General features: G+C 38.2%; 1 protein-coding gene and 1 long non-coding RNA gene across 3 annotated transcripts in view; one reads left to right on the top strand and one right to left on the bottom strand.

Annotated features, from left to right (window-relative positions):
• Nucleotides 1-14,281, top strand: part of LOC100609966 (glycophorin B (MNS blood group)) — a 35,020-nt gene extending 20,739 nt beyond the window's left edge. Inside the window, exons 2-6 of one of the 2 annotated variants that reach the window (XM_009448361.5) lie at nucleotides 3,131-3,229; nucleotides 3,939-4,034; nucleotides 4,969-5,007; nucleotides 6,799-6,884; nucleotides 8,127-8,215. In XM_009448361.5, the coding sequence (XP_009446636.2) occupies nucleotides 3,131-3,229; nucleotides 3,939-4,034; nucleotides 4,969-5,007; nucleotides 6,799-6,884; nucleotides 8,127-8,132 (326 nt within the window). In that variant the 3' untranslated portion in view covers nucleotides 8,133-8,215. Of the gene's footprint in view, nucleotides 1-3,130; nucleotides 3,230-3,938; nucleotides 4,035-4,968; nucleotides 5,008-6,798; nucleotides 6,885-8,126 lie in introns of both variants that reach the window. The other variant, XM_016952283.4, reaches the window with a different exon arrangement.
• The window catches only part of LOC129143851 (uncharacterized), a 53,945-nt gene that overhangs the window by 21,575 nt on the left and 17,979 nt on the right, over nucleotides 1-14,391 (bottom strand). The window lies entirely within an intron of this gene.

Here is a 14,391-nt window from a genome sequence, read left to right as displayed (position 1 = left end):
TAACAAGCCTCTGTGCCTTCCTCTTACCACTAAGCAAGCATGGGTATTAATTTCTACTGAAAGGCTTATGCTTTTTTCCAGAAATGGAAGAAAAATGAACTATGAAAAAGGTCATTTTATAGGTCAGCTACCATTATGAGATTGTTGAGGAAATGATATAAAAAACAATTTTTATCAAATTATCTTTAGGGCATTTATATGTTTATTTTCTTACTGTGTTGATTTAGGTGACTATAAGAAGTTGTATCAGAGCAACTGATTCTGGTGAATTAAAGCAAGTATTTCTAAGAACATAAGTGGCAACTTTCAGTCTCAAATCAATTTGGCCACCAACCAGTTTTTGTAAGGGTACAAATAGGACATAACATGCCCAGATGGGACTTGGATAAAGTGTATACAATTTTACATTGAGGAAATTGTGTCAATGTGTTACCTTCAGTGTTAGAAATTCCCAAGTTCTGACAATAGTTCAGAGCCTTGTTAAAAGCCAGAGTGGAGGCATGTAGATCCAGCTGGAAAGAGAGGCATTATGGTCTCACTTAGGACAAATTTTAAAGCCAGTGTTAGGGTCTGAGTCCAGCTTTGTAAACTTGAGTACAGTGTTTGATCTCTGGGGTTTCAGACTTCATTTCGGTACAAAATTTCCACCAAGTGCTCTTTTACTGTGAGGAGTAGCTGTTGAAGAACAAAGAAGTCTACCTATTTGCTAGAGTGTTACAATTGTTTTGATAAAGCTCGAAACTTATCTAAATAAGCTCTCTCTCCCTAAGCATGTTTTCATTTTCTTAAGTTACATATACTTTGCTTAAAAATTTAAAATACTTTTCACCTCCTCTGACTTCATTTAAAATTAAAATAATTAAAGTGCCAATTTAAGAGATATTAGCTCCCATTGTGGGTTCTTTGCCATATTCTTTTGACAACCTGCTGTAATTTTCTGCCCCCTTTAAAGCCTCAGGCTATAGGCCTTCTCCACCAAAGGAATGCTAAGAAGTGATAAGGACCTTCTGTGAGCAGAAGTGGCTTGTTTGCAAAGGGACTGCTTATCTTGGCCACTCTGGAACACAAGATGGGACCCTCTACTGCAAAGCTCCGGCATGTTTTTTTTCCCCTAAGTTATCCTCCATATTACTGACAGTGATTTTCCCTAAATAAAAAACTGCTGCAAACCCTTCATCTATCTAGAAATAAGCCAAAGCTCATATCTAACATTTATTAAGAGAGATGGATTATTTTTGTTCATTAGTTATCTTTGTAAATAATTTTTACATACTTTAATTGACTCATAAAAATGTCTTTCTGTAATTTTAATCTTAAAATTTGTTAAACTTCAAAATCCCTATCACCAGATTATTGTTTAAAAGCATTGGTTTTTATATTATCTTAAAAGCCATTATACCTGAGTGCTGAACAACTTAGAAACATTCAGTAATTGTTTTGCATGCTATTTAGAGAATTCGTATGGCAATCGTTTATACACACATGATGGAATCAGGTGGCAGGCCAAGTTAAAGAGCAAGGCCAGAAAAGAACTTAAAAGAGAAGAGAAAACATAGACAGTTTAGGAACAATAGATCATGTCTTCCCCATGATTTGGAGGTAAACTGATTACCTATCAGCTGATAAATAGAGAAAGGTTTTAGAACTCTTCCCTTGAGTAGACTAATGAGAGGTGTCAGAGAAGATGTTTTCTGTTATTTGTGCGCTCTCCAGGAAACTTTGAGCATTCAGCTGAGGGGCCAAGTTGGCTGCCTCTGAGAAGAAGCCCTTCCACCTCCACTCCATTGCACTTGGGTGCCATTCCCCTCATTTGAATGTCTCAAAGAGATGAGCAAAGGTACATCTACAGAGTTCAGGGTACTGATGTTTATCATAATGATTTATAACTCTCAGAAGAGTGAAAAACACATGAATGCACAGAATAGGAGACTGAAATATAAACCACAGAACATTCATACAATGGAATACTCTGCAGTCATAAAAATCTTCTCATAGAAGAATATTTGACAGCATAGGGATATCTGTGGCATATTAAGTAGAAAGTCAGACTTGTAAACATTATAGACATATTCACATATATTTAAACACCATGATCCCATATTTACATATAACAACTAAAAGTTCAGATGGCTATATATCAAAATGTGTCAAATGTTCAACATTGCATCAGCTGACTGTAGATGAATTTTATATTATACTTTGTGCTTTCTTGTAGTTCCCAAATTTTCTTTATTGAATCTATATTACTTTTGCAATTTAAAGAATTTAATTTATAAAATTTTATAAAATAACTTATAAATTTGAAATGTATTGCATTTAAGAATAAAAAGTGTTTAATTACAAAAGTAATTCACAATTTATTTAATGAGATTTTAAAAGGATATTTGTGAGTCTACATTCTGATTTCATGTTTGCATGCATGGTGTTTTTTTTTTTTTTTTTTTGAAACGGAGTCTCGTTCTGTCGCCCAGGCTGGAGTGCAGTGGCGTGATCTCTGCTCACTGCAAGCTCTGCCTCCTGGGTTCATGCAATGTACTAGTGTTTTCTTATTGTTTCCACTTTTATTGAAGAAGTAAAATTGTCCCTAGCAGATGGAGACACTGAGATATGGGACAGAACTTTTGTTCTGTATAATTATTATGAGCTTCCACCTTTCTTAGCATAGACAGTTTCCAAAATGCAACTTCAAGTTACCCCTTTATAAGCATAATAACAATAATACCCAACATATATGTAATGCTCTTTATGTGTCAAGTACTATACTAACACATACACATCACATACACACACATACCACATACACACACATATTTAAACTAATTTCGTTCTCACAATGACATTTTGAGGCAAGTATTATTATTGTACAGATGAGAAAACCAAGGCACACTTTATCTGTAAACCTCTGCTGTACAAAAATTCTGGAGGGGCTTCTGGCCCCTTAATTTTAAAATAAGGCCAATAATACAATACTTACCACACAGCAATTCTCTAAACATTATGTAAGATATATACCAAAGCACTTAGCTCAGGGACTGGAGGGATGTGAGAGGAATTTGTCTTTTGTGATACGCTTTATGGTCTGCTCAGTCACCTCGTTCTTAATCCCTTTCTCAACTTCTATTTTATACAGAAATTGTGAGCATATCAGCATCAAGTACCACTGGTGTGGAAATGCACACTTCAACCTCTTCTTCAGTCACAAAGAGTTACATCTCATCACAGACAAATGGTTTGTTTTCATTTTTATTTTTAAATTGTGGCTCCGAAATGATTTTTGTGATGCAACCCTATTTTAGGGGACCTGTCACTGCAGAGAAACTGACAAACACTGAGAAATGCGAGCTAAGTAGACACAGCCTACTAAGTAGACACAATTCCTACTACGGAGGAATTCTTGCCGCTGAAATATCTCACAGAAATAATACTGTGAGTTAAAGAAATTAAAACAATGTGGCAAAGCACAGAAATGATGCACGTGACCATGAAATAGTGGGCCAGATAAAGGGGACCTAATAGTGCGGTGGTACAGAGGGTCTGTGGGCCAACTGAGTTCAGCTCAGACCCGGGCTCAGCTCTATCCCAGCTGCTGACCCAGGGTGAGTTGCCCTGCAGGGTTTCTATCCCATTAATTTTAAAATGGGGCCAATAACACAGTACTTATCTCACAGCATTTCTCTAAAGGCTAAATAAGAAGATGTGTCTAAAAGTTATTAGCTCAGAGCCTCACACATTCTCAGTGACTGATAAACAATAAGCAAAGCTGGGTGCTGAGATAAGAGGAATCTGGTGGCAGTCTCTCTTGTTAGTTTTCAGGTGAGAAGAAGAAATTCTGGAGCCGCTGCTGGGAGGGATGTGGGAGAGTTTGTCTTTCATAATACGCTTTATGTCCACACAGTCACCTCATTCTTGATCCCTTTCTCAACTTCTCTTATATGCAGATAAGCACAAATGGGACACATATCCAGCCACTCCTAGAGCTCATGAAGTTTCAGAAATTTATGTTACAACTGTTTACCCTACAGAAGAGGATGACGGTATGTTCTTAGTTTTAAATAGTTGCTCTGGAGTCATTGTTGTGATTGAACTCTATTTACACGAGCTGTAACTCATGACAGTTCTCAAGCTTTCATGACAGAAAACCCATCTCTTTTACTCCAAAGCCCATATATCACCCACAACTATTAACTGTGACCAAGAAAGAGAAGGCAAGCCCCAATTAACCTTTGGACGTAAAGCCTAAAGAATGAAAAAATATACCTGAATCCTCAATCATCAAACAACATAGTACATACTAAGTAATTTGTAATAATTAAACTCTAGAAAATTGTGTGGCTTTGGTAGTAAGAGAGCTTCATGATGTAAAATCGCAAGTGGAGACAGAGACAAAAGTAGGATGTGGACTGAGAGGGAAGGTTAGCACAGGTGGAACAGTAAGGCAACCATACTATCAATTGCTGCTGACACAGAATCCAGAGAGACTATTGGCAAAAGCTCACATGAGACACAGTAACAGCTTAGATTCAGACAGTGGCTGTGGCAGAAATCTGGAAAATTGATAGCCGCATGATCCCTCTTTGCATGGGACTGGCATCTGTGTGGAGTAATGGCTCCATATGCCTCCTTTCTTCTCATTATTTTTACATGTTTTAAAAATGCATTGCTTCTTGTGGAAGTCAATAAGTGATTCTTCCAATACTTTCTCATTCCTTTCCCCTCAGTTATGAGACAAGTTGCTTATTTCTCATCCATGAATACTTGTTGGGTCATTAAAAGTAGATACTGAAATTACTAATGGTACGACTGACACATTACCTCATAAATGTTACTAGCTAGATGTTGAAAGTTGACCAACAACTCTCAAAATATCATGAAGAAAAGGAAACCCACAGAACGGTTTGATTCCAAAATGATTTTTTTCTTTGCACATGTCTTACTTATTTGGACTTACATTGAAATTTTGCTTTATAGGAGAATGGGTACAACCTGTCCATCCTTTCTCTGGACCAGGTATGTTAATATTTGACAAAGAATAAAAGTCATTCCATTTTAAACTATCCATTGCTTGTTTCAAATGCCTAAGAAAATGTGTCAATCTTAAAACAGAAGAGCATATGTTGTTAACTTTATTCACATGAAATTGTAAAGGCAAAGAAAATATTCTCTTTTTAAAATTAAAATAGGCATTTCTTATTTTAAAAAATATTTTGGGGGCCAGGGGCAGTGGCTCATGCCTATAATCCCAGAACTTTGGGAGGCTGAGCCTGGCTAATTGCTTGAGCCCAGGAATTTGAGAACAGCCTGGGCAATATGGCGAAATCCATCTCTACAAAAAATACAAAAATTAGCTGGCATGGGGCATGCACCTGTAGTCTCAGCTACTTGGGAGGCTGGCTGAGGTGGGAGGATCGGATCCATTGCCTGAGTCTGGGAGTTTAAGGCTGCAGTGAGCTATGACTGTGCCACTATACTCTAGCCTTGGTAAGACCCTGTCTCAAAAACAAATACATAAGTAAATAAAAATAAATAAAAACATTTTGGAAATAGAAATACATAATTTGGTAATAGTTTTTCTCTTAAGTTAGATGTTATACCTTTCTAACCAATCCTGAGTACTTGAAAAAAGCCTCATAAGAGCTTATAAAACAAATGAACTTCCCTCTTCCCTCATATAAAAAGCAAGACATTTAAAATCATCTAATTAACTGGTACTGTATTTCAAGGGTAAATCTCAGCCTTGATTCATTTTTGGCCCAATGCAACCACTTAGGGACCATCTTGACAACCTCGGCTGAAGGGACATCCCTTCCCCTCACTTGAGTATCACTGTGTGTGCTCATTTGCTATTCTGCATTCCAAACCTCCCTTCACACTTGGCTGTGTCCACGGCTCACAGGGTAAAAAGCACATCATAGAACTTCATCACTATCACATACATTCAAGCTAAGTGGTCAAGAAGGCTGGGCAACACCAGCAAGAGGAAATGCTACTTTTACTTTTTATCAACAACAGGACTTTTAAATATTAATTAGGCAAATAAATGAGCCATTTTTCCTTTATGTCTAGCCTTCCATTCTATTTACTTCAACTGGAAGCACTATAAATATGCTATAAATATGGAAATATCTCTTACTTAATTGATTTCAATTATTTCATTCCCAACATATAAATGACTCAACAAGCATTTTTAGTGACTACATTGGAGACTATGCATAAGAATACTGTGGAAGGAATAAAGCTTAGAATATAGATGACCTGCATTATAGTTATAATTCTACTTTTAACTAGTTGTCTGACCAAGGCTAAGTTAACCTTATTCAGCTTCTTTTCTTCATTTGTAAACTGTTTATACCAGTTTCTTTCCAAAATTATGATTCTATGATCTGTTCAATGCTCTTTTATATGTTAAGACATTGTTTTCTCTCATAACTTCCAAACTATGGGAGAATTTGTGTTTTTTTTCCCCGTATCTGAGGAGAACGTCCACTGAGTTCTTATCTACAGTTACACTAGTGAAGAACGCTGGGTCTGGAATCAGAAGCCTCAGGTCTTAGTTCTGTCATCAACTATTTTGCGACCTTGGACAAAAGACTTGATCACTCACAGTCCCAGTTTCCCACAAGGTTACTGTAAAGCACACAATTTAAAAAAAGACAAAATACACATAATAGTATGTTAATTGTACTTTGTATTAAAAGGCAAGGTGATGTTATGCTGATGTTATCTGTCTTATTTTTCTATTGCTATGTGGTCATTTATTTCAGACTTTCATAATTTTGCTGCTCTCTTTAACTCCTGTAGTGATAATACTCATTATTTTGTGTGTGGTGGCTGGTGGTATTGGAACGATCCTCTTAATTTCTTACGGTATTCGCCTACTGATAAAGGTGAGAATTCAGTTTTTAATTTTGCTCTAAATACCAGTGTGAACAGCTCTAGGAGGGTTTATTCCTCTGAGTTCAGTTAAACTCAGAAGAGAAACAGAACTGCATAAAATTCCATCTTTTTCAACTGCACACATAGAAGTCACTGTGTTTCTCTAGCAGAAGTTTTTTTTTGCATTTGCCCAATTAAAGGGAACCTCTAAATATAAGTCTGTCCCCCATTTTCCCAATGAAAGATCTCCCTAAGTTTTTGTCTAACTTGCTTTCACATATTTTGATGGATATTGAGGAAATATTAAGATTCTACTTATAGTATTTACCCTATTAGTGTATAAAATATTTAAAATAATATATTTACATATGTTTAAAACTTTGGGTGAGGCCAAGGCAGGAGGATTGCTTGAGCTCAGGAGTTTGAGACCAGCCTGAGCAAAAAGGTGAAACCTAGTCTATACAAAAAATATGAAAATTAGAAAGGCGTGGTGGTGCACATGTGTAGTATCAGCTATTCAGGGGACTGAAGTGGGAGGATCGCTTGAGCCTGGGAAATCAAGGCTGCAGTGAGCTGTGATCATGCTACTGCACTCCAGCCTGGGCAACAGAGTGAGACCCTGTCTCAATAAATATATAAATAAATAAATAAAAATAAAATAAAACTTTTGCCTTTCTTAATTCTCACATGTTCTGAAACAGATTTTTCAAATTTCCACCCATGAATTCTTAACATCAGTGATTTTTTTTGAATCATTAATGCTTTTTTTAATTTTTTTTTTTTTTTGAGACAGAGTTTCCCTCTGTCACCCAGGCTCGAGTGCAAAGTGGCGCAATCTCTGCTCACTGCAGCCTCTGCCTCCCTGGTTCAAGTGATTCTCGTGCTTCAGCCTCCACAGTAATTGGGACTACAGGTGCAGGCCACCATGCCTGACTAATTTTTGTATTTTTTTAAAAGCAGAGATGGGGTTTCGCTGTGTTGGCCAGGCTGGTTTCAAACTTCTGACCTCAAGTGATCCACCTGCCTTGGCCTCCGAAGTGCTGGGATTACAGGTGTGAGCCACTGCGCCCGGCCCCAATTAGGGTTTTTATAAAGCCAAAAGAACTTGGCAACACCCCTAGGTACCCTTTAGAAGCCTCCAATTGGCTACACCCTATGAAGGATTGGCCTGTGACCAATCAGAGGCTGAAGTGGAGGCTTAACTCATGGTCAAGCAGAGGCTGAAGTGGAAACTTCTTGTCTTTTTATCACAGGCATGAGGATGTGGCCTGCATGCTGCCTGATCTTGCCTAGAACCGGCTGCACCTGCTGTTCTCTTGTTTATGCAAACTGGCTGCACCTGCTATTCCTTTGCTTATGCCCCTACCCCTGGCTATCCTAATTCCCTGTTCTCCTGCCTCACTATTACTGTATTCTCTACTTCTAAATAAAAATAAAACAAAATACAAACCATTTTCATGTATTATAGTCATGATTTGTTATTTCAAGCTATGTTTAAAATGTAAAGCCCATTACATTAGGATAGATGAGAAGAAAGAAGGGTCTGAACAAAGCCAACAGCGGAGAACACGCAGAAGGGGAATGAAGACTCCAGCCTGGACTCTCATTAGGTGGTTGTCCAGGATAACATGAAGTCTCATGTGAAATATATTGGAAAAGAACAAGATTCAGTCAAGTACCCAAGGTGCCTGACTGCTGAAACGGCACTGTAATTTAAAAAGCAAAGACAAGTTTATCACACTGTGAGATCCTTGAGGGCAAGGACCAAATTCTATTCAAATCTTTGTCAAAAACCAGATTTTTGATAGGCTTACTGTAGTATACATTGATCTTAATTATAGTTCACCTGCCAGGAGTTAAGGTCCCTCCTCAACAGTAAAGAGAATGACAGGCACAGGGGTAGGAGCACATAGAGAAGGGCCTGACTTTCAAATGAACTCTGGAGAGCACTCATCACCTCCAGAACACAGCAGATCTTACTGAGATGGCTGGGTCAGAAATCTCTGAGGGACTCCAGGATGCCCATGCCTCAGAAAGAACAGGTTAAACCAAAGGACCTGGGGTCCCAATGTGCAGCACGTTTCCTCTTCGAGTACACACCAGATACATTCTGACTGCCTTACCCTTGGAGTGAGAAGGAGGAGTGTCTGAGGTCTCTTTTCTCCCATCCTAAAAACAGGACGTAGAGCAGGCCATGGCCATATGCTGTATGCCCCCCCTAAGTGAGCAGTAAGAGATTGTCACAAATCTGCTATGTTCAACATCCCCATTTGAATAAATGAATGTTATTACCTCTCCAGGTGACTGCTTTGAATGCATAAATTCTAAAGTATTTCAGAAACCTCAGACATTACAGTCACACCATGATAAAATCTGGTAGGTCTGATGATAAGGAATGGTGTTTGTTGCATATTTAAAAGATTGCAGACACTTCTACATTAAAGGTTCTTTCTGTGGGTGAGGGGGCTGTGGGATGGGGGAGATGCCAGGATATGTATAGAGCTTAATTTCACTTGGTGGGATTACAGCTAATTTTTGTCTTTTTCTTTATACTTTTTTTCTAGCTTCTTAATTTTCTGTAACAAAACTGTATTACATTTTTGAAGAGACAATAATGAAAGCCATTAACTTTTTCAAAACTAAATATATATATACATATATACATATAGCAACAAGACAGTTGCTAGCACACATCTCCCCCTAACAGATAGAGTTACACTAGTTTACATGGGGTTTTACTTATAATTGACATAGTTATCCTAATCTATGCATTCTTTGACTATGTTGCATGTCTAAAATGTTCCAGTGACTGTTCAATTGTGGATTACAGAGAACTCTCATTGTCCAAATTAGAGGCAGGAATCTCAGTCCTGTGGGAAGCATCCAAAAAGTTCTTCAGCACAGATAGGTTTAGGAATAAAACTGGAGATCTTTTGAGTGGTTCTCATTTTTATAAGCTTGGTCCTGAACTTATCTGCCCCTTAGTTATTTTTAGAATTGATCTCATGCTCAGGTCAATCATTTCACAGTGAAGAATATACCATTTCTCAAACTGCCTTCTTTCCAAATTTTATGACTAGAGTTCAGCCTGAGTTCCAGAATCAGGTGATGAACATCACTCAATGGAGCATATTAACTAGAATTGTCTCCATCTGGGTCTCTTCCAAATGGTCTTGTCAAATGCTATCAGAGCATCATATATTAGAGAATATGTTATATCAGCCTCCACTTAAGTTACTCACAGATTGTCCTTGACCCTTCTCATGGCTCTTCTCTCTTGTAGGTGGTATTATTGGTAACATAATTTGCTCTGACAAAAGCAAATAAAGGAAATTTTAGACCTTTATTATTCAACTGGATAAAACTGAAGGTTCAGAAGTGATTTCAAATATTGCCAACCAGGTGAAAATTATTTCCATTCTCAGCTGAACGCTATTACCTTTAAATCAAAAGTAATCAGTTTAATGTAAGTCTTACCTAAGTCTATTAAACTTTTTCTAGGCCTACCAAAGCATAAAAATGCTGAATATTTTAATGTCCTCAGATTAAAGTATCCCCATCTCTGAATATTTTGAAATTTTAAAAAGAAATCACTAAAAGGTGACCAGCAGCATTTATTCTTACTAAAAAGAATGGATGAGATGGCATGGAATATAGTAACACCCCCACAGCTTGTCTCCCTGTCTCTACTCTTGTTTTTTATATTCCCTCCTTCACAGAGCAATTTTTTCAAACTATCAATTAGATCATGTATTTCTCCTACTTAAAATCTCCAGTAGGTTTTTCACTGCACCAGAATAAAATCACCACTTGTTAGCATGCTCTCTGAAGTTCTGACTTGTCCACATGCTCAGCTCACCTGGCCTGCCCCTCTCAACCTGCTCCCACTCTCTCCTGTCTTTAGGTTGCAACCACTGAACTTTTCCCCAAAACTCCAACATACTAAGGTTGCTCCTTTCTTAGGAACTTTGTTCTAATTTTTTCTCCTTTTTTTGCTTCATATCTTTCCTTGACTGCCTCCATATTATTCCTGTCTCACACCTTCAAAGAAAATTCTGATGACAGTATTTTTCATCTGCTTTGTTTACTATGCATCCTCAGAGCCCAGAATAATGGCTAGAACACAGGAAAACTCAGTAAAATTTCATTGAATGAAATAGGTCTTCCCTGCCTACCCAAGGCAAAGCAGCTTGTAGTCTTCTTCCTTCCTTCCCATGAATTTCTCTTTCATTTTCTTCCTGTATTTTTTTCATAGCACTCAGCTCCCAACACTACCCTCTTTATGTGTATAACTGGTTATTGGCAAGTCTCAATTCAGTAGGGTAAAAAAAATTAATTCTTTAAATTTGCTTATACTGCATGGAATATACTTTTCCTATTTCTTATTCCTATTCCCTAGAAACATCTTGGGGAGATACGAAACTTTCTGGTCTTTTTTGTTATTAAAATTTCAAAACACCAATCTTATATGTAAATGAAAGCTATACAGCTACTTTCTTTTTTCTAGGTTTTCATGCCTCTGGGATTTGGATTAGAGAAAGCAAGCAAAGAAAGGACATTTTTTTACTTCACTGTTCACAGTGTAATCGTGTGCCTGACGGCTGTAGCTACTAACTTGGCTTACATTGACTGACCACTAAGGGACTCTAGGAGTCAGAATCTAAATGCTGACTCTCTCAAAGGTGTAGAGAGAATTTCAGAGGGCCTTACCATGACATGGGGATTAAACTCCAGTTCTGCCCAATTCTCATCACGAAATCCTTATCCCATGCCTCATTGTGTTTGGTGTCCCCTTGCCTAGGGGACAGTCCTCCTGGGTAACATCAGCAAGATAACACTTCAGTCACATTCCATTTGATCCTTTGAATACTCTGGGGTCCTTACCCACCAAATGGATGGAGTTCAGCTGCTCAATCACTGCCTTTCTCAGAACTCGGTTGTCCAACCACAATTCCCTTCCCCTACTCACGTAGGGATAGGGCTATATTGGCAAAATGCCGCCCGAACAGCCTGCTGACAGTAAACCAAATATTAGTTCCTCTCACCTTCTTGAAGGCATTTACAGTCTTTGTAAGCTTTTCTCCTAATTTTCCCTTTCCCGTTCCTGCTTAGATTCTAAGAATGAAGTGCATCCTTCTCCTTTTCTTCATCAGGTGAAGTGGGATTTACCCATTACCATATATTCACCACCAGGTCACTGACGAGAGACTCCAGTGAATCTCTTCCCCTCTGCATTCCTCTCCTTGTACAGACTAGAGGGTCACATTGTGTAAAGCCTAACATAGCCCTGCAAAGAGATCTGGCCCCCGCAGTGAGCACAAGCTCAGTAATTCTCTTTAGAGTGAGGTGGTAATCAGTGCCTCTTGGTTTCAGCTGTGGTCCTAGTGGCTAATTATGGAAGGATAGGAATAGTCTCACAACATCTTACCTGTATATTATATGCCACCCATAACCATAAAGACGCCAGGATTTAGGTTCCTTGAAGGTAATGACTATGGGTCCCTCTCTGTGGAAGAATAGTGAATAGAAGACAGAAATCACTCAATATGTGGAATGACTGATATGGCTTGGCTGTGTTCCCATTCAAATCTCATCTTGAATTGTAGTTCCAATAATCCCCACATGTCATGGGAGGAACCCAGTGGGAGGTACTTGAATCATTGCGGTGGTTTCCCCTGTGCTATTCTCATGATAGTGAGTAAATTCTCACATAATCTGATAGTTTTATAAAGGAGCTTCCCCCTTTACTCAGCTCTCATTCTTCTCCTTCCTGCCACTATGTAAGAAAGATGTGTTTGTTCCCCTTTGGTCATGATTGTAAGTATCCTAAGACCTTCCAAGCCATGCAAAACTGTAGATCAACTAAACCTCTTTCCTTTATAAATTACACAGTCTTGGGCAGTTTTTTATAGCAGCATGAGAACAGACTAATACAGTAAGTTGGTACTAGAGGTGGGGTGCTGCATTAAGGATACCTAAAAATGCAGAAGTGACTTTGGAACTGGATAACAGACAGCCTGTGAAAGCAGCCGAGAGGGGGGTTGTACTATGCAAAGCCACAGGAGCGGAGCTTCCCAAGACTGTGGGAGCCCACCTCTTGCATCAGCATTAACTGGATGTGAGACATGGAGTCAAAAGAGATTATTAAGGTGCTTTAAGATTTAATTACTGCCCCACTGGATTTCAGACTTGCATGGGCCTGTAGCCCCTGTTTTTGGCCAATTGCTCCTATTTAGAGTGGGTACATTTACCCATTGCCTATACCCTCATTGTATCTAGGAAGTAACTAACTTGCTTTTGATTTTACAGGCTCATAGGTGGAAGGGACTTGCCTTGTCTCAGATGAGACTTTGGACTCGGACTTTTGAGTTAATGCCGGAATGAGTTTAGACTTTGGGGGACTGTTTGGAAGGCATGATTGTGTTTTGAAATGTGAGGACATGAGATTTGGGAGGGGTCAGGGGCATAGTGATGTGGTTTGGCTGTGTCCCCACCCAAATCTCATCTTGAATTGTAGTTCCCACAATCCCCACGTGTTGTGGGAGGAATGTAGTGGGAGGTAATTGAATCATTGTGGCGGTTTCCCCCATGCTATTTTCATGATAGTGAGCAAATTCTCATGAAATCTGATGGTTTTATAAGGGGCTTCCCCATTTACTTCTGCCATCATGTGAAAAACGATGTGTTTGCTTCCCCTTCTGCCACGATTGTAAGTTTCCTGAAACCTCCTCAGCCACGCAGAATTCTGAGTCAATTAAACTTCTTTCCTTTATAAATTACCCAGTCTCAGGCACTTCTTTATAGCAGCATGGGAATGAACTAATACAATGACTGACTGACTGGAAAAATTCAAACGTTTTCTTATGACCAATTCAATTTGCTAGAGCAATTAGAAGATCACACCTCAAAAGTATTCAGTACATTCATACTGTTTTTCAAAACATTTAACTTGTTCAAAACTCATTCCACCTTCTGACCAATAAACATCTATTCAACTTCTTATGCACATGCATTTCAAATTGCATCATTTTCAACCTCACTACTTTTAAAATGTAAATTAAAACAACAGAAAATTTATTCATTATCTATGAAACCTACTAAGTGGTATTTCTAAGATAATATCCAATGTGCTAAGGCTGCAGTAAATTCTTATTGTTGTTATGGTAATGTAACTTGGTGCAATCTTTTAGAAGGAAATTTGCATATATATTCCAGCACCTCCAAGATACTCATAGGAACTAAAATTCTAACAAATATTAAAAGCGTAGCAGGCAGACATATGTTGTTACATACCGATTGCTTCTTCCTATATCACACACTCCCACACACACTCATCTGAACTTCTTTATTGTATAAGACTGATACATTTTTCCCTATTACTTATACCAGCAACTACAAGAAAATTGAATCTACAGACAAGCTGAAAATAAAGTTACTTTTATAAAACCATGTTAAACATTTGGATGGGTCAAATACAATGAAATGAAATAAATAACTGCTGCTGAAAATATAAAGAAA

The sequence above is a fragment of the Pan troglodytes genome, chromosome 3 (genome assembly GCF_028858775.2).
Source record: "Pan troglodytes isolate AG18354 chromosome 3, NHGRI_mPanTro3-v2.0_pri, whole genome shotgun sequence".
In the NCBI taxonomy this organism is placed as follows: Eukaryota; Metazoa; Chordata; class Mammalia; order Primates; family Hominidae; genus Pan; species Pan troglodytes.
The sequence above is the reverse complement of the archived record's forward strand: the minus strand, read 5'-3'. Positions and strand labels throughout refer to the sequence as shown.